The sequence below is a fragment of the Peromyscus maniculatus genome, chromosome 5 (assembly GCF_049852395.1).
Source record: "Peromyscus maniculatus bairdii isolate BWxNUB_F1_BW_parent chromosome 5, HU_Pman_BW_mat_3.1, whole genome shotgun sequence".
Lineage (NCBI taxonomy): Eukaryota > Metazoa > Chordata > Mammalia > Rodentia > Cricetidae > Peromyscus > Peromyscus maniculatus.
In genome coordinates, this window is record NC_134856.1 from 59,036,978 (window position 1) to 59,062,981 (window position 26,004).

The following is a 26,004-nucleotide window of genomic DNA, read 5'->3' on the forward strand; positions in this document are numbered from 1 at the left end:
AATCAGTTCTCTCTTTCCACCACGTAGGTCCTAGGGATCAAACTCAATTGTCAGGCTTAGCAGCAAGCACCTTTACCCACAGAGCCCTCTCGCAGACCCTCTGTACTTGTTTAGAGATACAGTCTCACTCTGCAGCCCAGGCTGGCCTGGAACTCAACAGCATTCCCCCACTTCTCCCTGATTCCTTCAAATAACATGAGGGCCACTTCGGCAACGGATCTGGTGGACGCAGGGGCCACTGAGATGCACCAGCTGACATTCCACAGTCAGTGGGGTCTGGTGCACTGGGGCCTCTGGAAAAACGAGCCGGAAGCACCGTCACACTCACTGGCATGACTTCCTCTCCTTCGGAACAGGACAGAATTGGAGTTCCCTGCTGCTAGTACAGAATGTACCCGGGGACGTAAAACTGGTGAATCTCGTCAGCAGCTGTGTGAGGAGCCGGGGAGGACATACATGATGCAGGCATGAGCAAACAGCACAAAGACGCATAACCGATGCTCACAGGAAAGACACAGGTGAGATGGCGGAGGTGTCTGGCCATGTCAGAGAGCCCCGAGACTTCTAAACATCCCCTCACAAGAGATACTCGGGACACAAGGGCGTGAGTGCCAGAGTGGAGGCCTGGCTGCATCACGCACTGCTGGTGCAACTGTGAGCAAGCAGATTACATGCTCGGAGCCTGGCTTTCCTGGTCCCCCAGGATGATTTGTTGCATGCAGCCTACAAGCCCACTGTGAAGTCGGGAACCCGGAAGTGTGTTTTTGTTTGTTTGTTGTTTGTTTATCTTTTCAGACAGGGTGTTTCATGTATGACAGCTTGGCCTTGGTCTTGGATGTAGCTGAGGGCGACCTTGAACTTCTGATCCTCCCGCCTCAACTGCCTAAGTGCTGAGTTTACAAGGCATGAACTGCCAGGCTATGCAGGACTGGAGATCAAATCTGGGGCTTTGCGTGTGCTAGGAAAGCTCGGCCGAGCTCCATCCCTGGCCCCAAGGTGCTGTTTTATGCAGCCATCACCAACTCTCCTAGGGCGGCTGCACGACCCCCAGCAGACGCTTGACAGACAGAGCTATTCTCTGTGCCTTGTCACAAGCTGTGCCTACAACCACTGCAGCTTGAGATATGCCAACAAAACAAGTCCCAACCTCCCTCCTGCACGGCTTGGCGGGGAGATTCCTTCCTAGCACAGAGCTTAGAAACAACTGCCAGTCAGCTGTTTCTCTTTTCTTATCAATTCAGAAACTTTCACCTTGCATCTAGGAGAAGCACTTGGCCATACGTTGGCCATCTGAGTGGTCAGCATCCTGACTCTTGATTGGGGGTCGCTCTAAGGAAACACGGCTGGTCTTGGGCACAAGCACTGTGCCAGATGACCCGATGGCAGACAACAGCCCAGTGACTTCTGGCCAGATGGAGTACACAGAGTGGATGGGCTGGGCAGACGGATGACTCACTTCTCAGGGTGGGTTTCCCTACTCAAGAAACGCACAGAACTTAAGAGCCGGTTATTTCGGGAGTGTTTTGCATGATATTTCCAGATGGCGATTCACTGCAGGTACCTGGAACTAGAAACTGCGGGCTGGTCATGTGAACATGAACAGAGAGAACATAGCGTACGTAGCAGCACCTGAGGCACCTGTAAGGCTGGAGGTGTAACACGGCCAATGGCTAGCAGGGAGCAGACGGGCAAGGTCAGCACTTTGTCGATGGACCCAGAGATAGACAGAATGGGGTTCCAACCACCCCAATGGCCTGAACAACACATGATAATCTCCATATCTGGGTCAGGGGACATGCACGGAGCATGTGGGCCCTCCGCTGGCTCAGCCCACAGCAGTCAAGAGGACTAACCAAGCCCAAAGCATTAGTCAAGAGGACTAACCAAGCCCAAAGCATTAGTCAAGAGGACTAACCAAGCTCAAAGCATTAGTCAAGAGGACTGACCAAGCTCAAAGCATTAGTCAAGAGGACTAACCAAGCTCAAAGCATTAGTCAAGAGGACTGACCAAGCTCAAAGCATTAGTCAAGAGGACTGACCAAACTCAAAGCATTTACTCAGCCATTGTCTGGTCTCTGCCATGACCTTCGACGAACCCCAGGCAAGGGAGTCTGATGGCATTCCCTCCTGAAACCCTCCAGCTCTCAGGGGCTTTTCTTCCTTTGCCTCAAATCTCTCACCTTTCCCTAATTCTCCTTAACACAGCTTGCTTCCACTTTACATACTCCAGCTGTCTGTGTCTTTACCCTTCACTGGCCTGAGACAAACTCAAAGCGAGCATCCCAGGCCAGCTTTGGCGCCCGAGTGTCCGGCACCCTTGGTCCTTGGGTCATGCTGAGAACCCGACATGACAGGGGTGGAGCCAGGTATGACTGTGTCCTCGCCAAGGACCAGCTACCCCACAGTATACCGAGTGAGACCAGACCGGCCTCTGCTGGAGTGCTGGGGCCCAGTGTGACATACAGAGGGAAGAAAGTGAGTTAACGGGGCTGGAGAGATGGCGCAGCGGCTGAGAGCACTGGCTGCTCTTCCAGAGGTCCTGAGTTCAATTCCCAGCAACCACATGGTGGCTCACAACCATCTATAATGGGATCTGGTGCCCTCTTCTGGCCTGCAGGCATACATGCAGACAGAACACTCATACATTAAAAAATAAATAAATACTAAAAGAAAGAAAGAAAGAAAGAAAGAAAGAAAGAAAGAAAGAAAGAAAGAAAGAAAGAAAGAAAGAAAGAAAGAAAGAAAGAAAGAAAGAAAGTGAACTAACTGGGCCCATGGCACCCCACTTCATCCTTCCCATCTCCCCAATGCCTGCACATCTCCAGCAGCCCCCCCATTTCTGAAACCTCTCATCCCCTCCACAATGCCCCCAGGCTCACCTGGATGATGAAGCCAGTGGAAGAGCACTGGCGGACCCACAGGCTGAATTTCCGCTTTTTCCTCTTGCGCAGCTCACGCTCCGTGCACGTGGCGATGAACACGGGGTCCTCATCAATCAGGGGTTCATGTAGCACCTGCAAGAAAGGGAAAAGCGGAAGTTCTCACGGGGCAGTGTGAGCTCGGCTCCCAGCAACCCCTTCAGAAGCCTGTGTGACCATGGCCAAGTTGCCTGACCTCTCTGACCTGGAGTCTCCTTATCTGTGAAGGGTTAGCGTGACTGCACTGGTCCTCTCGGGAGGGCGCATTCACCTGCATCCTGATGCTCAGCAGGCATCCTTTAGCAGAGGTGACTGTGCTTCTTGCTATCCTCTTTACATATTCCCACACTGGCTGCGCCTGTAATCTCCACTGGCATGAGACAACAAACTCATGAGCCACTGTCCCAGGCCCATCTTTGGTGACTGTGAGTGTCTGGAACCCTAGTTCCTTGTCAAAACCCTACATCACAGGGACGGAGCCAGGTAAGACTGCAGCCCATATCAGTGATCTCTATCACTGCACCAGGGTCTCCAGGCCCAACTTGTGTCCTTGTGTGTGGAGGTGTATGTGTGTGTGTGGTGGGGGGCGAGAATAAGTGCACATGAGTGAAGGTGTGTTGTGGAATATTATTTTAAGATGTGTTACATTCGTTTATGCTGTGGAATATTTATTTAATGATGCAAAGATGTGCTGCATTCTCTTATGTTGCATGTTTAACTCTGTAAAGCTGTGTTACTTTGCTTGCCTAGAACACATGATTGGTCTAATAAAGAGCTAACTGGCCAATAGCTAAGCAGGAGAGGGATAGGTGGGGCTGCCAGGCAGAGAGAATAAAGAGAAGGAGAAGGGAAGAGCAAAAAAAGGAGAAGAGGAAGATGACAGGGGCCAGCTACCCAGCCAGCCCCAAGGTAAGAAGGAAAGAAAGGTATATAGAATAGAGAAAGGTAAAAGCCCAGAGGCAAAAGGTAGATGGAATAATTTAAGTTAAGAAACGCTGGCTAGAAATAAGCCAAGCCAAGGCCGGGCATTCATAAGTAATAAGTTTCCATGTATTTATCTGGGAGCTGGGTGGCGGGCCCCCAAAGAGTAAAACAAAACAAAACCCAACTACAAAGGTGTCTATAGGGGCCCGTGGTATCTGATTCCCTGGGACTGGAGGTACAAGTGGTTGTGAGCTGTCTAGTATGTGTGCTCTGAAGTGAACCTGGATCCTTGAAAGAACCAAAAGCATTCTTAGCCACTGAGCATCTCTTTGGCTCTGACATCCCTAAGCAATTATTAACTGTACTTCACCAACGTCATTTTTTTTTTAAAAAAAGATGTCTTTATTTAATGTATTTTGGAGTTTTGCCTGCATGTGTATCTATATGAGGGTGTCAGATCACCTGGAACTGGAATTACAGATAGTTGTGAACTACCATGTGGTTGCTGGGAATTGAACCTGGGTCCTTTGGAAGAACAGTCGGTGCTCTTAACCCCTGAGCCATCTCTCCAGCCCCATTCTATCAACTTCTTGATAACATGATTCTATGACCTTTTCAAAGACAGAACAATAAAAAAGACTCCAAGTTGGTTTTTCAAACTAAAATGCTTGGGAGGCTTTGGAGTGCATTGTGGCAATACAGTACACACTACAATTTCCTCCCCAGGTCTGTTCCACAGTTATGAGTTAGTGTGCACATCTGCAGTTAAAGAAGATGATGTGCACACACACTGACTTCCATACCACACAACGCTCTAGATCGAGGATCATCAGTGAAATAAGATGATGTGCATACACACTGACTTCCACACCACACAACGCTCTAGATCGAGGATCATCAAACCACTGCCTACTTTTGTAAACAAAATTTATTGGAATAATCCTCTGTTCTCATCCACTGCAACTTTGTGGCCACATGAAAAAAGGGACAAGATCCAATAGAGACCACAGAACTTTAAGGCAGTCTTTGACCACATGCAGAAAGTTTTGAGGATCTCAGCTCCTAGAGATGGTGGTCAAGTGTGTCTCTCTCTGCAGGGTTGAGTCAGCTCAGGGCATGAGGCCTTCCCAAAGAGCCACAACAGTCCATGGCCTGGCATGGGCACCCTGGAAGGTGAGCTCTGCTCTTGTGACCCAGCATTCTTTTGGTAATGGTGCCTTTGGTTCTATTTTTAAAAAGCTTCAGCCTCGAGCCGGGTGGTGGTGGTGCATAGCTTTAATCCCAGCACTCGGGAGGCAGAGCTAGGCGGATCTCTGTGAGTTCGAGGCCAGCCTGGTCCACAGAGTAAGATCCAGGACAGGTACCAAAGCTACACAGAGAAACCCTGTCTCAAAAAACCAAAAACCAAACCAAAACAAACCAGCATCAGCCTCAGGGCTTTATAGATGGCTCCTCCTGCAAAGGACCCCTGTTTGGTTTCTAGCACCCACATGGTGGCTCACAACCTTGTGGAACTCCAGTTCTAGGGGATCCAATGCCCTCTTCTGATCTCTGTGGCCACTGCACACATGTAGTGTACTTACAGACATGCAGGCAAAACACTCATAAACATAAATCTTTTTTTTTTAAAGCACCAGCCACAACTCACTGGTATGCACTGTACATACTCTGCCCCTTGAATTTTTATTGTTGGGAAATCTTGAAAGTGACTTCAGGATGTGCCCCTGCCTCTACTCAGTATGGGAATGGACAAGCTGGCCCTGCCTGTGCTGCAACTGAGGCCCTCACACCCAGCTCCTCACAGTCCCTGGCTCCTTGCAGCTTAAGAAATATTCAAGGCCCCATGTGGAACCATCTAGCAAAAATGGACAATCTAAGGAGGTCGTAGGGACAGGGAAGAGACAGCATGGAGGTGTCCCGGCTCCCTGCTCTTCCCCTGCCCATCTCCTTGCCTAGATGCACCTGTGGTTTCTCAGCCACCCAAATGTCCTCCTCCTCAGTGAGTAAGTACATCTCGACATGATCTTCAACTACATTTATAAGTGCATCACAGCAGGGCCAGCAGGAATCTGAGTCTCCTCCTCCTCTGGGGAAAAACATCCAGCATCCCTGTCATACAGCGTTGTCCCCAAGTCCCCTCTGTGCGACAAGCCACTCAGGGTGTGCCAGGTAGCACGTATGGTAGACAAAACATCTTTTACTTATTTACATAATCCCTCTCCAGGGATATTTCTCTGATTAATCTGGCTCCAGTTTTGATGAGAGTAACGCCTCCTATTTTGTACTTGTATGTGAACATCACACACAAAAATGGCTTGTTTACTGGTAGATTCTGGGGTCTTCTGAGGACTCTGTAAAGCCTTCTGCAAAGGGTAACATTTGCTAGAATGATAGCTCCCAAGATTGCACACTGAGAGTTCGTGCACCTCTGTGCATGCGTGTGTGTGCGCGCGTGTGCGTGTGCGTGTGCGTGTGCGTGTGCGTGTGTGTGTGTGTGTGTGTGTGTGTGTATGCTCATGCACATGTGTTCAGGGCGGAGGCATGATGGTACAAGGGAGCTGGCTCTGGGTCACTCCTGGGGACCAGAGCAAGTCTGACCCCAATTGACAAGAGTGTTTGGTCTTGTCATCTCAATTGGTCTCAACAGGCAAAGGCAGACAAGTTCCCAGGCAAGAATGTAGCTTGCCACCCTCTCCCACCACCCCAGCTCTGGCTCTCACAAGGTGCCTGGCAAGTTCTAGAACAGAAGGGAAACCTGTGCAGGGTATTCAGAAGCCCATGGACCCAAGACACAATAACATCCCCATAAAAGCCCTGATGTTTCCAGTTGTGCAGAACAAGGGAACATTACAGACTTGGGTAGAAGTGAACCTTGAGTGGGAGCCTAGCAGGAGCCTCTTAAAAGATAGTCATGGGCATAAAGAATGGTGCATCTGTGTAACCGGATCTCCCCACAGAGAGAACTCCGCTTACTTACCTAGGCACACAACTTCTTAATTTGAGTTAGAGAGCTTTACAGGTATCAGCCACCTCCTTGATGTGCTAGATCAACAGAATTCTGAGGAGAGTCTGAGATTCTGGCACCAGACTGTGTGTTGGACAGCGTGACAGGGCTGAGTACAGGCGGACATGGAAGGCAGGGTGGATCAGGAGCTGAGAGCCAACAGTGGCTGCCTCCTGGAACATCTGGAAGAAGTCAGCGGGCTGGGCCAGGGGTGCTGGGCCACCAGACCCTGGAAAAGGCCCCAGGTTCTGCCCTGAGTGACTAGGTGAACCTTTGCATGTAAGAAGTCCCAATGACCAAAGAGTAGCTACAATTCCAGTTCGTTTCTTCAGTGTCCAAAAGGTGAAGGCACACTACCAGGTATGTGCCCATCAGTGAACATGACAGGGACCTCGAGGCTAGTCTGTGTAAAGCCTAGTGCAGGAAGAGCCATGGAACAGGAAGATGTGGAAAGAGGAGACTGATGCACCTCTGAGCAAAAGGTTGAATTCCAACTGTCTGGGGGCTGCAGTTCAAGCCCCCACTGCTCCTTCCACCCTTACAAACATGTTTGGATCATAAAGGTGAACAGTATGACCGGTGACCTTGAAGGGACTTGTTTGAGTCACTGGAGAAAGTATGGCTGGACAGGGAGAAAGGACATCCTCAACCCTGTCCCTAGGCAAGAAAAGGCTCAGGGAATTCAATGGCATTTGGCATGCACACACAAACACACATACACATACTCAGGCACACACACACACACACACACACACACACACACACACACACGGACACACGGACACACAAACACGGACACACAGGCACACAGACACACACGCACATGCACACACACACACACACACACACACCAGCCTCACCTGGGTCTGAGACGGCCTGAAGGCAGCATCAAAGCTGCTCTGCAGTGAGTCCAGGAAGGGCTGGACCTTGTAGAGCCCATGCGTGGTCTGGCTGGAACGGAAGGCCACCACATGGAAGTACTTGAGGATCTTCTCGAAGCGGGCCTGGCTCATGACGAGGGCGAGGCTCCGGTTGCTATAGAAGCCTCCACTCCAAATGCTGAGTACCGACTCACAGTGCGAGACACTGGTAGATATCACATAGCCCAGGAAGGCCTTCATCTCGGCCAATGTCACCTCCACCCAGGCACCATCACTGCCAAAACGTTCCTGGAACTTCCTGGCATACATGTTGGTCTGTACTACCATGTTCTTGAGCACGTTGTCCGGAACAAAAAGCTGAAAGAAGTCCACTGCACTAGCGCTGGGAGGCATCTTTCTGATTGGACCTGAAACCCAAAGACAGGCCAAGTATTCACTCCCAAAGTCACCACCACCTGATAGGAACCAAGTCTTCCTGGCCTTGGGCCTCAGGCCAGCAACCCTGTCTGGCTTCCCTTCCCTCCTGCATCTGACACCTTGCCCATTGGAGGCCATGGGCCTGCTCTCCCATCCCCTGGACTTCTCATCGCTCAGATGCTCCTCTCTTGTCTCCCAGAATACAGGCATCATTCCCACCTTCCTTCCAAACCTGTCTCCCATAGCCCACGCCCTTCTGTTCTGTTCCTTTCATCCCTGACCTCCTGTCCCCTGGCCCTCCTGCTGCCCGACCCATCACACCTAGGCTGTCCCCATATTCACCCTATAGGACGTCGGTGGCAATACTCTTTCAAGAATCTAGACAAACAAGAGTCCTGCCGAATGCAGTCCACCCAGTGAGGACTGGTCGAGGAGAGAGACATGGAGGGCAGGGGTCACACACAGCTCCACCGTCACTCTCCGGCTTGTACTGTGGAAGGTATGGGGACCCCGTAACTATAATGCTTCCGCTGCAGACAGCAGAGAGCAAACGTTACTAAGGATTCTCACAGAATTGGAAACTACTGGTGGAGTAATTCAAAGGGAGTAATGTAAGAAGACAGTTGGGAGACAAGCCTCACAAATTTTAACTGATACAGCTTCTTTGCACATGTACACACCACACACACACACACACACACACACACACACGACTCTTCAACTTACTATAACATTCTCATCATGAACGAAAAACATCTTAAGTGGAAAATGCTTGTGCCATCCTAACCAGATTGCTCTAATTCACTGCAGAGTTATCAGCTGCTCCCCTCACAATGGCAACTGACTGGGAGCCATAGCTCAACATCACTGCTTCAAACCTCAGGAGAATTATCAGCTGACATAATGCCAGCCAGAGAAAAGATCCGAGTTTAAAATGCAAATATAGTTCCTACTCAAATACACCACTGCTTTTGCATTACCCTAAAGTCAAGAACTCTTTCTCTCTTCTTTCTTTTTTCTTTCTTTTTTCTTCCTTCCTTGCTTCCTTCCTTGCTTCCTTCCTTCCTCCCTCCCTCCCTCCCTCCCTTCCTTTCTTCTTTCAAAGAAAGAGTTTCTTTGAGTAGATCTGGCTGTCTTGGAGCTTGCTTTGTAGACCAGGCTGGTCTCAAACCCCGAGATCTACCTGCCTCTCTGCCTCCTGAGTGCTGGGATTAAAGGCATAGGCCACCACTGCCCTGCATAAGTCAAGAACTATTAAACTGAGGTCTCTCTCTCCCTCTGTGGGTGTGTGAGTGCATGTGTATATGTGTGTGCATGTGCATTGTGTTTAGATGATTCTTAGGAGCCACTGATTGCAATTCTATTAAGCAGGCTTGAAGCAGCATGCTCTGATTTGTAGGACTCAAGCTTTCTTTTGCATCTGTATGGCGATTTTTAATAAAAACCGTGTGGATTCTCCAGAGTTTCAAAGGCCTTCCTTTCCCACCAGCTTGTTCAGTCTGTGAAAAATTAAGCTGGTCACAACAAAACAAAGACCAATAAAGCCAATGAGACAGTTGGGATTTTGAGCAGTGGCCAGATCCAGGGATGCAACTACCTACATTTTTTCTGCATTATGTGTGTATGTGTGTGTGTGTGTGTGTGTGCGTGCGTGCGTGCGTGTGTGTGTGTGTGTGTGTGTGTGTGTGTGTGTGTGTGTATGCGTGTGCGTGTGTGTGTGTGTGTGTGTGTGTGTGTGTGTGTGTGTGTGTGTGTGTGTCTGTGGATGTTTCCATGTGTATGGGTACATGCAGGAGCGCACATACACCTGTGCAGGCGCACATGCAAATGGAAGCCCAAGGTTGAAATTGTGATTCTTCAATCATTCATTTCCATATTATTCATTGAGATAGTTTCTTAACCAAACCCAGAGCTCACTGATAAGGACCCAAACTCTAATCCTCACACTTGCGTGGTAAGCACTTCAATTACCTCCCTAGCCCCATTCCTTAAAATTCAGTTCACTGTACATCAGATCTGCCACTTGCTCACAGCTCTACTTTTCTCTCTGTAGAATAGACTGAGTGAAGTCAGCTCCGAAAGACTGTCTACAAAGTAAAATGAACAAGGCCACATACCAGATTCCCCAACACAACACTGGCAGGAAGAGACAAACCCAAGAAAATCACTGAGGACTTTGCAAAGCAAATCCTGTTTTCATTTTCAGTCCACCTGGACAGCAGGGTAGCTACTGCATCCACTGTCCTCAGCCACACCGTAGGAAGGTAGCCTAGCTAGCACCAGTGCCCCAAACTGACCCAGGAAGCAGTCCAGTTGGCATGGGAATGCTGAAACACCGGGCTATGTTTACTGGTGTTCCATAACTGCCCTGGTGAGCATCTCAGCATTTCAGTAGGCCTGGCAGCCTCCTGTGGGTGGAGCCATAAATTATTCAGAATGGCGATCAGCAACGGGGAAGGCCAGCATCGTAACTGCTGCATCATGCTGACTGAGAGGCGTGGAATTTTTCTCCTCCTAAAGCTATGTCTAAAGCAGCCTTCCTTCCCATGCATGCCGTTTCTAGATGGAGTCCTAAGGAAGGCCTACTCCAGCCTGCTTCCTGAACAGACGGCAGAGCGGCTGGCTTCCCTGACCTATGCAGATTGACAAGCTCCCTTGTTGGTCTTTCATGGTTGCTGTGATCCCTGCCACTTGGAATTAGGGACATAGGTTGGTTGTCATGAAGAAGGAGGTGAGTGGTTGATCCAGCTCCTACCTACAGCCTCATAATAAGGCCACTTAGCTTTCTAGCGTGGCCTGTATAACTTGACATCAGCCCCAAGGGGCACCACCCCCATGCAGAGAGAATGTTAGAAGGAGGACATAGCATGTGCTCTCTAAGTGACATAGCTGGATGACTTTGTAGCTCTTCGCGGGACTTGGCCTGCTGTCTGTGGAGATTACTAAGAATGCCACATGCCCCCATGGGCACAACAACCATGTATCTCTCCCCTCCGTGACACCCTCCTGCTGTGGAGTGGAAGGGTGGAGGCACCTAGGGGGATCTAAAGGAAGTCGGGACCTTATGTCACTGCATGCAGGGAGGCCTGGGGCATGGGTGGTGGGAGATCTGGAAGAGGTGTCCTTAGGGTCTAGGGGGAATGGAAGATCTAAGTCCAAAGTCCAGAGCAAAAGTTCACACCACAGGTCACCGTGTTAAGGGCCCGCCTTTATCACCCAGTCCCCTGAGCACGGCTTCCTTCCCCTCACTCTCCCGATAGCCAATAGGAGCTCAGAAGCCGCACCCGAGCTTCTTCTTTCCAACTTCACAGACTGCCCTCTTTGCACAGGTCCCAGCTCAGACGTGGCTGCCTGTGCCACCCACTCTGACACCTACAAGAAGGCCAACGCCATGGCCCGACGTACGCTTCCTGTCCTCCAAGTTCAGGATGTGGTGTGCCCAACATTTTAGAGGTTAACAAAGGGGAGAATGGGCACCACGCTCCATGAGATGCAAAGGGCATCTTTGCTGAGTCCAGTAGGAAGAATAGAGTGCCTGTGTCACCGCTTGGTGACAGGTTTGGGTCGGCCATGCCCACCATACCTTGAAGGGTGCCACGGAGGACTGACAGGACAAAGAGAGGTTCAGAGCATGTGAGGGAGCCCACCTGAAAAGTCGGGATGTTCTGGGTGTCGGGCAGGAAGTGGTAAGAGCAAAGCCTGCCTGGAGCACAATGGGCCCAGCCTTGTTTTCCCCGCTCTCAGCCTCCTTTCTCCTACTGGGGAAAGGCCCTGGGGAAGGCCCACTCCTGGCCCTCCCCACTCCCCTCTGCCTTCCTCCCGTCTCAAGCACTAAGTCAAAAGCAAATAACACCACCTTTAGTCTCCAAATAGGAGGAGAGCCACAGAGCCTCACACAGGCAGGACCAACCTTGGCTGCAAGTGACCTACTGGGTGGCTCATTCCTCATTCATGCAACACACTTCATGACCATCAATGTGGGAGTCAATGAACACCCCAAAGGTACAACAAATCCCCAGCACCACTCACTGGACTGGGAAGAGTGTCTTCTTGCATTTCTGGAGCAGCCAAGCTGCCTGGGGTAGAGATGGCCAACAGATACTGTCAACAGTTTTGTGGGGCAGATACTGTCAACAGTTTTGTGGCACAGCTTAAGATCAATTTGTATTTTAAGTGCTGAGTTTAAAATCCTGGAATCACTTTGCTCCAGGCTAAATCAAGTAAGTTCAAAAACCGTAACTAGGATGGCTCACATCACCACAAACTGGCCCTCTCTGGAGACATCAGGAATCTCATTTGGTGAAGGGTGGTGCAGAGAGAGGCCTGAAGCGCAGTGTGTGCCTATAATCCCAGCACTTGGGAAACTGAGGCAGGTGGACTACTGTGAGTTCAAGGCTAGCCTAGTTTACATAGCAAGTTATAGTCCAGCCAGGGCTATATATAGAGTGACACCCTGTCAAGGAAAGGAGAGGAAGGGGGAAGGGGTAGAGAAAGGACAGAGGTGTCCCTGAGGAAATGAGGGGTAGAGGAAGTTAACAGGCTCAAGAACAGGTCTGGCTCTTCCAGCCCAAACAAAAGGGTAAAGCTCAGACCTCTAACTCAGGCCAGATCCCTGTTTAAACACAGCTCCTCAGCAACAACAAGACTGAGGGAGACGGGAGTGGGGGTGTGGGGGATGGGGGGGTGTAGGGGGGGGTAAAAATGATGTCACTGACAACCACATAGCAAACAGACAGGCGAGGATGCAACTCCTCCTCTACCCGACCTATGACCCCTGCCATGGACCTACTTTTATGCTCCCTGCCCAACATGGGAGCTGGCTCTTCCTGGCCTCTGTGTGTAGTGGGGACAGTACCAGACTTCCTTCCCAGATGGACCACCTTCCCACTTGGACATCTGGGCAAGTGGCTGCCTCCATCCTCCAGAAGACATCCAGCCCATCACAGCTCATACAGAACCACGATCCTTCGAGGACACACAGCCCAGCTCATGGGGCCCAGAGACCCCTGCCCCACCATTGGGTCCTCTGCTTGTTTTGACTCTGGGTATGAACTGGGGCAAAAAGTTACAGGGCAGCTGGGGTCAATGGCAGCGGAGAGCTAGGTCCCTGGATACCCATGTCCTCCTCACCATACCGCTGTCCCAGAAAAAATGCAGGCTGGAGCTGCTTCTCCCTGGATGCTAATTATATCCCTCCCATCCCTTGTGCACCCACCCACGCCCTGCTGGGAGAGAAGAGAAAGAAAATGAGAAAGGGGAGTTGGGGTGCAGAAACGGATCCCAAGATGACGGCACTGCTCAGAAGCACGAGAATGACGAGGCACAGACTTCAGTGTCCTCGTTTAGTGAGCATTGGGACAGAGCAAGCAGCAGCAGGCCCAGGAGACCAAAGGGCGAAGACCTGAGAGGTACAGGCAGGGCACTCCTGTCTCCCCAGGACGGGAGCTGAGGGATTGTCGTCTCCTAGCCGCACTTCAACATACTTCAAGAGTATTAGCTCCAAAAGCATTGCCAAGGGAACACTTCGCTTGCTTATCCATAAATATAAGAATGTCGAATTCACTTCACTTAACATACGCACAGCATTTACCATGCTCTTACACGTAGGCGAGTGCTGTCTGCTTCACAAATGATCATTTACTTGTTCCTGGATACCAGCTCCGTGCAATCTGTTCTGTTATTAACCCCACTGGCCCGAAGGGGAAACTAAGTCACATAGGGATGCTGCTGTTGTTGTAAGGGCCATTTCCAAGGTCATGCATCTGGTAGTGTTTGTGGTGATTACTCTGCACTGTCCGCTTGACTGGATTTAAAGTCCTCATGGAAATGCCCCTTGGAGCATCTGGGAGGCTATTCCTAGAGACTTAACTGAGATGGGGGGCCATGCCCAGGATGTGGGTGGCACCCCCCACAGTCTAGGGTAGCAGAATGCACCAAGAAGGAGACAGTGAGCACCAACATTCATTAGCTTCCCTTCCTTTCTGGAGACACAGTGTGACCAGTAGCCTCATGCTCCTGCCTCTGCATTCCACTCCACGGTGGCTTGTATACTTCTGAACTGTAAGCCAAAATTTAATTTTTTTTTTTTAAAAAAGCAAAAAGAAATCTGTAAAACAAACAAACAAAAAAATAAAAAACATAGGATTACAGACTCAGGACAAGCATTTTGCTCCCAGTGAACCTGTTCAGTTTTCACATCCTGCCCTAACTAAAGCTGCTCCTGTCAGGTATTTGTCAAGAAATCTGACTAATAATACAGTGTTATAACCAGAATAAACCCAACAGCCCAGCTCTGTGGAAGGCACCTTCATCTTTCCAGCTGGTTCCATTTTATCGTCAGAGTCCCCTGTACCAAAGGCCTTCAACATAACTCCACAACCTCAACACAATACAGCCCACAACTAGATGAAGAAACCAACACTCTGAAAGTCATCATCTGCTGAGATCAGACCCCATGTCTTAGGAATATAACCCACAGGCACAGGACAAAAGTGCTCAATGAACATAGAATATAGAGTGACATGTCCCCAATATGGCTAAGGCCTCCTCGCTCCTTCTGCGTGTGGATGGAGCTAGGCACTCACAGCCCTGTCCAGGGCACAGTCCCCACACTCTTCAAAAGGGAGGCTTATAAGCACAATGACATGTGGTTTTGAGACAGAATCTCATATATCCCAGGCTGGGCTCGAACTCACTATGTAGCTGAACATGATCTTGAACTTCTGATCCTCCTGCCTCCACTTCCGAAGGGCTGAAATGACAGGCATGCACCACCATGCCTGGCTTATATGGTGCTGGGAGTTAACTCCAGGGGACTCATGCACACCAGGCAAGCAATCTACCAACTGAGCCACGTCGTCCCAAGTCTGCCGAAGTATTTTTAAACTGCAATTGAAGCTTTCCAGCACAAAGGCTCCTCTAATTGTCTCATCTTGTGGCAACAGCTATTCTTTTCTTCAGATTATGAGTTTGTACAAAGACAAAAGCGGAGATGGGAAAAAGTCCCTGGTGAGGACAGCCCCCTGGTGGGCTTTTATTAGGGACCCAGGCAGTCGTGAGAAGCAACTCAGACCCTGGAAGGACAGCCAGCTGGGACCTAAACTCAACACGATTCAGAGGCTTTTTTTTCTTTTCTTTTGAGGAGTCAAAGATGCAAACGTGACCACTGCCCATCCGCTCTACATGCATACCGCTGCTTAAAAGAACATAGGATTGTGGCTGGAAAGATGGCATAGTGGTTACGAGTACTGGCTACTCTTCCAGAAGACCTGGGTTCAATTCCCAGCATCCACAAGGCAGCTCACCACTGTCTATAATCTCAACTCCAGGAGTTCTGACACCTTCACACAGACACAAATACAAGCAAAAACACCAATGGACATAACATAAAAAAAAAGCAAAAAGAAATCTGTAAAAAAAACAAAAACCATAGGAATACAGACTCAGGGCAAGCATTTTGCTCCTAGTGAACTTGTTCAACTTTCACATTCCTTCAGGAAGGAAGCTGCCAGGTGGTACCTTTAACTCCAGAGGCCCTTTATGTGAGGTGACACTTTATGTGGAGGACTTAATTCAGCCTACCATGTACCAGGAGGACTGCTAGTGACTGTGAGAGCTCATCACCACAACTCTGAGGAAACTTGACAGGTGAGGGCCAGCCACAGGGCTCAGACATCCCGTCCCACAGCACCCTCCGAAGGACAGGGCCAGAGTCGGTGCTCAGGAGCTCCCACTCTGGTGCTGGCAAAACCTGTAACAAGCTACTCAAGCCTTGGAAAGGAGGCTGGGAGCGTGAGGGAAGGAAGGGAGGAAGCAAACAGAGGCAGGACATCCTCTCGGCCATGCAGTGCCGAGAGGTCTGTGTTCCACCACAGTGAGACAGGGTGGCAGGGCCCTCCAGAGAATGTTCCAGGACACCTGAGACAGCTGCATTCCGGTGAGATCGGGAAACAGTCGGAATGGGAGGTGAGTGATGGGAAAGCCGGGGCCTTGTACTCGGCACGGCGCACCCTCTGCTGGTCTCCGCACGCCCGCTGAACTTTGCTGGGGGTGGCTGGAGCAGTTTCGCGCTGTTGGGTTTCTCTGGATTACACTATTCGAGCCAATCCTACCCCAGAAAGACCCCGATCCACACCTCACCCTGCTGACCTCACAAACACACACATGGAGCGTGCGACCAAAGGGAAGGAGACACAGAACACTATGAGCCAGCCACGGCAAACGCAAGATGTCTTTCCCTCTGAGGCAGGACGGACGGAAAGATCCGGGGTGACGGAGGGAGGGAGAAAAGGATGGGAGAGAGGGAAGGCTCCGGGACCTGATGTGCTTTTACTGATGAAAAATAGCAGTCTTCAGATACGACTGACAAGGACTCACGGAGACAATGTGTGTTTTCTGAAAGGCGTCTTATCAAAGACGATAAATTGTGCTTATTTAAGGGCCCAATGAAGTGTTCCCCAAAACACTTCAATTAACTGTCAAAAGACCATAATTAACCAGGGCTGTGGTTACTTACGGATACAACGTTGCTAGCATTCCAGTTCTCAGATGTAGAAGATACCTTATAAATCTAACTCACAATTTTGTTTACTGAGAAAAACTCTAACTTTAAAGCTTGTTACAAATTACACTCTGCGGGCAATCTTGGAAAGCAACAAGGTGGTTTCTTAGCAACCTTCAGAGCTCTAACTTGAGAGCCGCAGATCTCCCATATATGTGCAGAGGAATCTGAGTATTCAGAGCCATACTTGTCAAATCAGATGGCTTCACTCGCCTAGAGCGCTTCTTCTTTTCTTTTCAACAAACCCAACTTTGCTTCATATTCGGCTCACTCTGAAATGTCTTTTGTTGTCTAAGCCACGAACCCCAGTTTTGCGCGAGTGGAGATCTCTGAAGAGAACTCCCTGGCGGCGGCTGCTGCTGTGGCATGGCAGCGTGTGGCTTTCCCCAGCGACATTACCACCATCCACCCCCATCCCCTCAGTTCTAGAGAGTCCTTCGTGTCTCACAAATACAAAGGGTCCAGGACACACCTGTCCAAGGAGAGCCCTGTGAATGGAAGTAGACGGCCAGGACGCCACAGCACTTCTCTCCCTCCTAGTCACCAGCACGCTCTCTAGAGATGCCTGACAGTTGGCAGCCATAGAGACGGGAGGGATCTGTTTTCTTACCCCGTGTGCCCTGGTGCAGGTGGGCTCACTCCACAGGAGCCCACCAGCACCAAAATGCTTCTTACAGATTCTCACCATGGCCACCTGAGGGGTTCACAGCAGGTGGCCTTGCCCTCCCTCCCCAATCTTCCACTGGGCATTCTCCTGGTGCAGCCCCCTCCTCTGCAGTACCCCACTGCTCCACCTGAAGCTCGGCCAGGTTGTGGGCTGAGAATGAAGCTCAGCAGGTGAAGACCAAACAGAGGGGGATTTATTTTGATAACGGCTTCATCTAGAGGCAGGCTGAGGACAGAGTGGCCGTGAGGTAAGGAGGGCAATGCATGGTGCTGTGACCGGTGCTCAGAGGCCTATGGACACATCCACACAGCTGTTTCCCCAATCAGCCTTGCCTGCCCTCTCCAGACACACACTCCAGGGATGAGCGAGACAGGACAAGGCACACCACGGTGAAATAGACGGCCGCGGTGCAGAGATGGCACAAGCTTCTGCTCTTGAGTCAATCCACCAAGTCTACACATGTGCGACAAGGAGTCTAAAGCCCCACCTGGTGCTGTGACTGAAGCTCAATGCCTGCTTCAGGTGATGAGGACCAGGGGGCCGGGGGCCATGCTTGTTGTCATGCTCCCTATAGGAGGGAAATCAGGAGTGTTTCTTCCCAAATACGAGCGTTTTTAATGTATTTTTTATTTTGTGTGTACCAGTGTTAAGCACACCATGTACATGCAGTGACCTCAGAGGTCAGAGGCCAGAGGAGGCCACCAGATCCCAGGAACTGGAATTACAGATGACTGGAAGCACCCACGAGGCAGCCTGTAACTGTCACTGCAGTTCCAGGGGAATCCAATGCCCTCTTCTGGCTTCCATGGGTACTGCACACATGTAGTACACATACATCTATGTAGGCAACACACAAAATAAACAGTTTTTTTTTTAAAGATTATAAAGTAATATGAGCAAAAAAACCCAAACTTACTTAAAAAATTTTAAAAATGAGTTTGCAAACATGTAAAGTTAAGGATGAGCCATACATGCTTCAATCTAGAAGGATCCTAGGGGATCTGTAACTTCTTTATACATTTAAATTACAATTTCTGGAAATCACTGACGCAACTAAATATATGGCTAGTAAAGGTAGCAATGGAGTCCCAATGGAGTGTGTGTGTGTGTGTGTGTGTGTGTGTGTGTGTGTGTGTGTGTGTGTGTGCTGGGAACAGAATCCTAAGCTGCAGTATAGTAGCTAATATCATCAACTTCACAAGATCTAGAACCATCCGAGAGATAGGTCTCTATGCATGTCTGTGAGGGATCTTCTAGACTTGATTAACTAAAGTGGGAAGACCCACCCTGAATGTGGGCAGTACCATTCCACAAGCTGGGGTCTCGAGCTGTATAACAAAAGGATGTGAGCTCTCTACTTCCTGACTGTGGATGTCATGTGACCAGCCACCTCACGTGTTCCTAATGTCATGCCTTGCCCATCATGATGAACTGCACCCTGAAACTATGAGCCAAGATAAAGTCTTGAGTTGCTTTTGTGAGGTATTTTGTCACAGTGACAAGAAAAGTGACCAATACACAAGCCAACACGGGCCAAGGGTGTAATCTAAGTGCTCGGGCAGTCCTGATTGCCCATACGCTGCCTGTCCCTTCAAGTGAAGGGGTGGTGTCACCTGCAAAAGTGCGCAGGATACTGTGATGTCCATCCTTCTAGAGTGGGCATTCTGTGTGCTGCAGCCAACCTGTCTCTGGGCCACATTTATTCCCTAACAGGAGCCATAAGAGCCCCGCGGGGAGCGGATAGTGTTTAGCCCTGGGCAGCTCTCGGAGCCCACTGCTTACCGCCTTTCCTCTTCACAGACTGCCAAACGCTTCCGTAACATCTTTGGTTTCTCCCTCCTGCACAAAGTTTCCAGAAAGGAATAAGAAAGCAGGCACGGAAGGCAAAATCACCCAAATGTGTTCGTGCAGGCTGAAAGCAACAAACCTCAAAAGATGCATGTTCAATGAGGCTGTAAAAACAAAGCAAAAAGGATCCCAAAAATGTTGCTATGGCAGTCAAATAGCTGTTTATACTTTCCCCTGGCTATAAATAGTCCTCTTGATAACCAAGGGTATTGTTTGTCAAACTCAGGGTTGAAAATACAGCTGTGGGCAGATGCTGGTGAAATGGCAAGCGGGAGGAAGAGGAGGCTGGACATGGTGAGCAAGTGAGGGTAGGGACAGCCAGGGACAGCAGACACACCTCACACACACACCCTCTTCCAGATGATTCAGAGTTGGCCTCAGACCCAACGGCCAGAGGAAATGTCTTCATGGATGCTTTAGATGTACCACAGGATGGAGCATCCTGGTAAGATGAGGTGGGACTTGAGTTTTCTAGAACTCTAGCTCAGCTCAGCTTTCCTTCCCTATGTACTTTTTTTGCATTGTTGTTGCTATTTATTTTCATTTTGGTTTTTGAGACAGGATCTCATTCTGTGGCCCAGGCTGGCCTAGAACTCACTCCATAGACCCAGGGTGACCTCAAACTATGGCAACCCTTCTACCTCAGCCTCCTAAGCGCTGGCGATTATGGATGTGGGCCATCACACCTGGCTCTTTTTGTAGATGGGAACAAAAATCACAATAAAGTAGCAGGCCACAAATAGAGGAGCTCTCTTCCTCCACAGTCCTTCTGAGGGCCAACAGCTCCCACACACCATGTTGTTTTCTTTTTTATGTTTATCTGTGTATGTGTGAGCACACATGGATACATGTATATGTGTGGGCATGAGCACATGTATAGATGGAGTACATGTGTAGATCAGAGGATAATTTAACCTGTGGGACTCAGGTCTCTCCTTCGACCATGTGTGTTCCTGGGATCCAACTCTGGTCATCAGCCTTTGTGCTAAGCACCATCGCCTGCTTGGCTGTCTCACCGGCCCCCAGGTACCATCGCTTTCTTCTTCTCTCATCCTTCCCCGGTGACTAGAGAGGCTTGTGAGTACAGCTCCCGGTACCAGGGGCCCAGCTGACCATGGCATCTGTCTTGGTCCACGTGCCCTGCAGAAGTGCCGCTGGATGGAGTGAGGACCCCCTGGCACAGAGGAAACGCAGATCATTCCTACCAGTGCTACTAATTTCATTTCCTCCAGAGTCTACCCCGAGCGGAATGGAGCCAGAGTACCACGGCTGACTGCGCTGAGTGTGCCATTACGAAGGCACATTTCCAAGGCACGTCTAGAGAGGGGATATCTTGCTAAGGGGAGGACCCAGGCTGGAAGAAGGCTGCTCCTTCAAGCCCAAACTTGTCCAACAGTCCTTGGAGCAGCCCTGTCTTCCAGGCTGGCCCATCTTTCCTGCTAGAGTCTATTGTCTTTTCAGGCTGCAGGATCCAAAAATGGATATAGAATAGAGTCATCCAGCAGCCTCATCTACCCCCACACGAGCTGAGGGCCTGGCCTCTGTGCTCTTCCCAACCCTCCAGAGCCGCCCCTCAGCTGCCATGCCCATCACCTAACAGTCTATTCCCCTCACCAGTGCTCAGAGTTCTCATTCTGACCCCAAGGGTAGCAGAGCCCAGTCATCACTACTTCTACCATGTGTGTTCCTGGGATCCAACTCTGCTCATCCTCGAAGCCTTGGGGGCTAGGAGGAGAACTGAGATGTTTCTCAGATGGCAGACCAGCAGAGGAGGCTGGAGACAGAGGGGCAGACAGGTTTGAGTCCTTATGCAGATGCCAGGCAAAGGACTTAGTTTCCTCCTCTACAGAAAAAAAAGCTGAAAATGTACCTTTCTGGCTCATTGAACAACTGTTCCAGTCAGTCAGTGGGTTCTCAACTCACTGCTGCTGCTCCCACTGTGGGAAAGGGGAAAAAATGCCCCCCCTAGGGCACAGGAGAGAGGCTGGAAGTCTCTAAAAAGGAGTTGTTAGCATGCTGAAGGCACGGACTACATTCTCAAAGAAGGGCGGTCACAAACATGGCTAGGAAGCAGGCAAAAGCCAACCGAGGCACAACCTCCTAGCTGTGGACAGGGCCTGACAGGACATCTTCCTAGGATGGGAAAGTCCTCCAACTCCAGAGTCCCCAGACTCCAAGTACAAGCACCTGCAGGCTTTCCTGACTTCAAGTTCACATCGTCCCTGGAGGTCCCCCTCCCTGACTCCGGTTTTACAAGTCTCCAGATCCTTCCCTTCACTCTGGTATATACAGCCTCTGGAGGGCGCCCCCTCCATCTCCAGGTACAAGCAGCCCCCAGAAGCAAAGGCTGAAGAAATACAGTTACTGATTTCCGACTCCCTTGAAGCTAATTCCCAATTCCAATACTATGTGTTGCTGAATTTGAGGACCACAGAAGCAGAGACGAAAGGGCAGCTGGGGTGAAGTGCTGGATTCTGCAGTGCCAGGCACACACGAAGACCTCACAGAGGAGAAGATTCCATCAAGACAATGCCAAGCCACAAGAGGGCCTGGAAGGCAGAGCCAAGGGCTTTGCCAAGACAGAACTACATGGAGTGGATCCCTTTGGCCGGAGGCTGGGGGAGCACCAGGCTGACCACAGTGGCTCAGGCTGCCTGCAGAGCCTCAGGGTCACCTTGCAGGAAGAAGGCCCAGGTCTGCAGCCACGTACATCTACCTTCCAAATAGGTTCTCTAGCTAGGGCACAGCAAACACAAAGCCTTCATTTCCCCATCTGCAGAATAAGAGTTTTCAACACAACGAGCAATCTTGAGAATAAAACAATACACTGTGCAGGAAGCAGGGCGTAGCATGAGGTTGACACTGGTTATGGACTGGCCCCTAACTACTGTTATTATGAAAGTCATCTGCCAACATGCTGCCTCAACACAGGCACAGTGACTCCATCGAAGGCTCCCTCTAAAGAAAAACTAGGTATCCACCTCAAGGTCGACTCTGCACCTGAGGAGAAGGGATGCAGTTTTTACATACCAACAATGAAAGATGTACCCCCTTCAGGCCTCTTAGCTAATCCTCCAAGTTCAAGCACAGGGCTCAGCAGGACAGAGCGTCAGGGGTTAGCAGAGCCCCAAGCCCACGTTCTGAAGTCAACAGTGGCAGGAGGTATTTGGGGGATGCTCTTTGCGGGCCTCCAGTCTCTGATTGTGCTCCACTTCCTGTGCTCCATATTAAGATGACCTCACCCAGCACCAAGGAGCGTCCGTGTGCAGGTTGATGAGATGGTGGTCAGGAGCCACCCCCAGAAAAGGCTCTGCTGCTAAGCACCCTCCGAGCACAGAGGAAAACCTTTCACTGCCCCCCTCTCTGCATCCAAGTTCTCAGCACTTGGGCCACACGGCTGGCTTCTGCGTCCCACCCACACAACCCCAAGCTGGCTGGGACTCGGGAAGAGGTAAGCATGGTGTATGGCCTGGAGCTGGGGCTCTTCCTGTGTACATGAAGCTGCCACACCTCTCCAGCTCTGTGAACCTCTCCCCTGCACCTTGTCTGCTGCATACGACCCTACATATTCTTTTCCTATGCGTCCTCACAGCCTAACACATCACTTCCTGCACCTACCAGCGCTGGGCATGGTGACACCACCTTCTAGAAGTGGGCCCAGCCAGTGGTGTCCAAAAGAGAAAGTGTCCTTTCAAGGCCTTTGGCTATGCAGCATGTCGACACCACTGTGAACAGGGACAGTATCCTCCTCATCCCCTCCCCACCTTTTCCTTCCCCTTTTTTGAGACAGGACTTCATTATATAGCCCAGGCTGCCCTCCAACTCTCCATCCTCCTGTGTGCTAGAATGACAGATATACATCCCCACACCAGATGATATCGTCCTCCTTTACGGGAGCCAACCCAATGGGAAGAGCAGCTGTCCAGCATCCTACACATGAGATGGAATCACTTGCCTGCTGGGCTGTAGCAACATCAACGGGAAGGACCTTTTTTTTTCTGGTCCACACAGCCACCCTAAAGACCAGAAACTCCTCGTCAACCTAGGAGGCCTAGAGAAATGGCCTACACTCCTTTCTGATGTCCATTCAAGTCCAGTGCCGTCCTGAGCTGAGCCTGACATGCCCAAGTGAGTGGAGGGGCCTCATTCCCAGCCCTCCAGCCCTCCAGCTTCTGGCTCTCTGCCAAGCACTAACCTCCCAGACACATGAGGTCCTTGGTTCTTCCTCCACTGCCTCCTACCCACGTTCTAGCTGCTCTCCACAGGCCTCATTTGCCTCTCCCAAACTCCTGCTCTCTCGGTGCGTCCCCAGCACCTTTAGGAGAAACTACAGCTGCCGGAATTGCAGTTTCCCACCCATCTGATTAACAGCTTTGGGGGTTTGTTTTTTTACAGATTGACTTATTTCATGAGTATGAATGTTTTGCCTGCACATATTCATGCACACCACATGTGTGCCTGGTACCTGTGGAGGCCAGAAGAGGGTGGGCTCATGTATTCCAGGCTGGCCTTGAACTCATTTTGTAGCTGAGAAACTGAATTCTGATCCTCCTGCTTCCACCTCCCAAGTGCCAGGGCTACAGGTGTTCACCACCACGCCAAGTTTATGTGCTGCTGAGGATCAAACGCAGGGCTCCGTGCATGCTAAAGAAGCACTCTCCCAACTGAGCCGCACTTCCAATTCCATGATTTTGTTGTTGTTCACCTTTTTTTTTTAAAAAAAGACAAGGTCTCATGTTATCCAGGCTGGCTTCAAATGTGATGCATTGCCAAGGATGCCTTTAAATTTCTGAGTCTCTTGCCTCCAGTTTCCAGAGCCTTGGGCCCACTGAGCCGCATGCCCAGCACACAGAGTTAGTTTAAAAAAAATCCTTTTCAGCCAGTCTCCTGCTTCACGTGTTCTGCAGGCATCTTGTGTCTACTGAATCAAGAACCGTCTTGTCATTTCATGATTTGGGCCACACCAAAGGTACTTGCTCACCAGCACAGTGGACAATTTCGATCCCGTCGGTTAACCTCTCACCTCCCATAACCTCATTCTCAGGCCACGATCAGCCTTCTCGTCTACTCCAAAGACTGGCTTGTTCCTCCCTCTTTGATCTTAGAGGCTCAGCCACTCCTAACATGACACACAGCACCCACAGCCAGTTATCATGCCCTCCAGGGTTGGTGCCATCGTGTGAGCTTAGTTAGGTCTCTCCATGAAACCTGACTGTCATCACTTCACAGGTGAGGCAAACTGAAGCTAGGGACCTGGCAGCTTCCCCAGGGCCTGAACCTGACCCTGCCTGACAATCACTTTTTAAAAGAGATTCATTTATTTAACATGTATGAGTGCTTTGCCTGCATGTCTGCATGTGCACCCTGTGCATGCCTGGTGCCCTGATAGGCCATAAGATGTCAGATATCCTAGAACTGGAGTTAGAGAAGGTGGTGAGCTGTCATGTGGGTGCTAGGAACAAAACCTGGGTCCTCTGGATGAGCAGCAAGTGCTCTTAACTGCTTAGCCATATCTCCTGACCCCTGCCCAGCAATTCCTAATCACTACATCAGTGAAGCCTATTGTTAAATTACCCTGTGTCTGCTTATCTGGTGTGCATAGCAGCTCTGCAGCTACCTCTGCTCTGGACCCAAGGCCCTGTGCCACATACCAAAAGCAGCCTGGGCAGGGCACTTTCCAGGGTAATTAAGGAAAATGGCAAAATAGAGGGTGGAGCCCAACCCTAGAAGAGACAAGCAGTATTTTCATGTCACTCCCTTCACTTAATTGTATGGAGACATGAGCCCTGCTTGGAGTGGCTAATTCGGGTGCCAAAACTGATGCCACATAGGCTCCCAGTGCTCTGCTTCCTGGTGTGTTTCTCTAGGCAGGAAACATTTGGGCTTGGCTGGTACTGGACAGTAAGACTAGTGTGACCACCCTGAGGCCTGGTCTTGAATGCCCACACCTGTCTCTTGGGTGGAAGTCCACAAATGTCTGGCTGACTTGACAAGTTGATAGAAGCTTTGCTTGGCCCCTGTGCCCCTGCAGAAGGACAGGAGAATTGTGTGCTCCTCGCTGGGGTCAGGGTAGGCGTGGGAGGGTCAGAACTCCAAGAAAGCCTTACAAGCAAAAGCCCACCTGGCAGAGAAGGCACTGGGCAGAGCCAGGTCACATCTTCGCAGGGACCCGGGTGCTCAACGTCTACCCACCAGACCAATGTCCTGGTTCCAAGGCAGTGCGTGGACGTGTTGACCACCCAAGAGCTGAGCTGCCCCAAGTAAGAGTGTGTAGCTGAATCGACACACAAGAGCAAAGGGCTGAGTCAGCAGAAACGGAGGGAGAATCAGTGGGCACCAATGAGGCATGGCGGTACACGCTATGTAATCCTAGCACCGGGGCAGCAGAGGCAGGAGGATCATCACAAGTTCAAGGTCAGCCTGACCAACACAGTGAGGCCCATTTTGAAAACACAACAGCAAAGACTGCCCTAGACCTTGACCACAGAAGGCAGAGTTGCAGCAGGGTGGGGCAGGTGGGTGCCTTAGGGAAGAGGGAACGTGAGGCAGGGGTATCCTCTTTGTTCCCATTGCTTTACAGTGTACATTCACATGCCCAGCCTTTAAAGTGCGTGAGCTTCTGCTCAGGTAGTACGTAAGGAAGAGCAAGCCCAAGCCAGGCTGCAGAATTCACTGCACTGGCACAAGCTTTTTTTCTACCTGCCAATGCAGAGTGCCTGCTCTCTCAGCCTGGCCCATAGGCAGTGGGCATGCCTGGCCGCAGTCCAACCCTGATAGTGCACACG

The 26,004-nt window shown here is 50.5% G+C and overlaps 1 protein-coding gene across 1 annotated transcript in view; it reads right to left on the reverse strand.

The window, feature by feature from the left end:
* Pgbd5 (piggyBac transposable element derived 5) overlaps nt 1–26,004 on the reverse strand; it is a 67,433-nt gene that overhangs the window by 10,038 nt on the left and 31,391 nt on the right. The window contains exons 2-3 of the mRNA XM_076572318.1: nt 7,707–8,134; nt 2,880–3,014 (exon numbers count right to left, since the gene is read on the reverse strand). Of these exons, the coding sequence (XP_076428433.1) occupies nt 2,880–3,014; nt 7,707–8,134 (563 nt within the window). The remainder of the gene's footprint in view (nt 1–2,879; nt 3,015–7,706; nt 8,135–26,004) is intronic.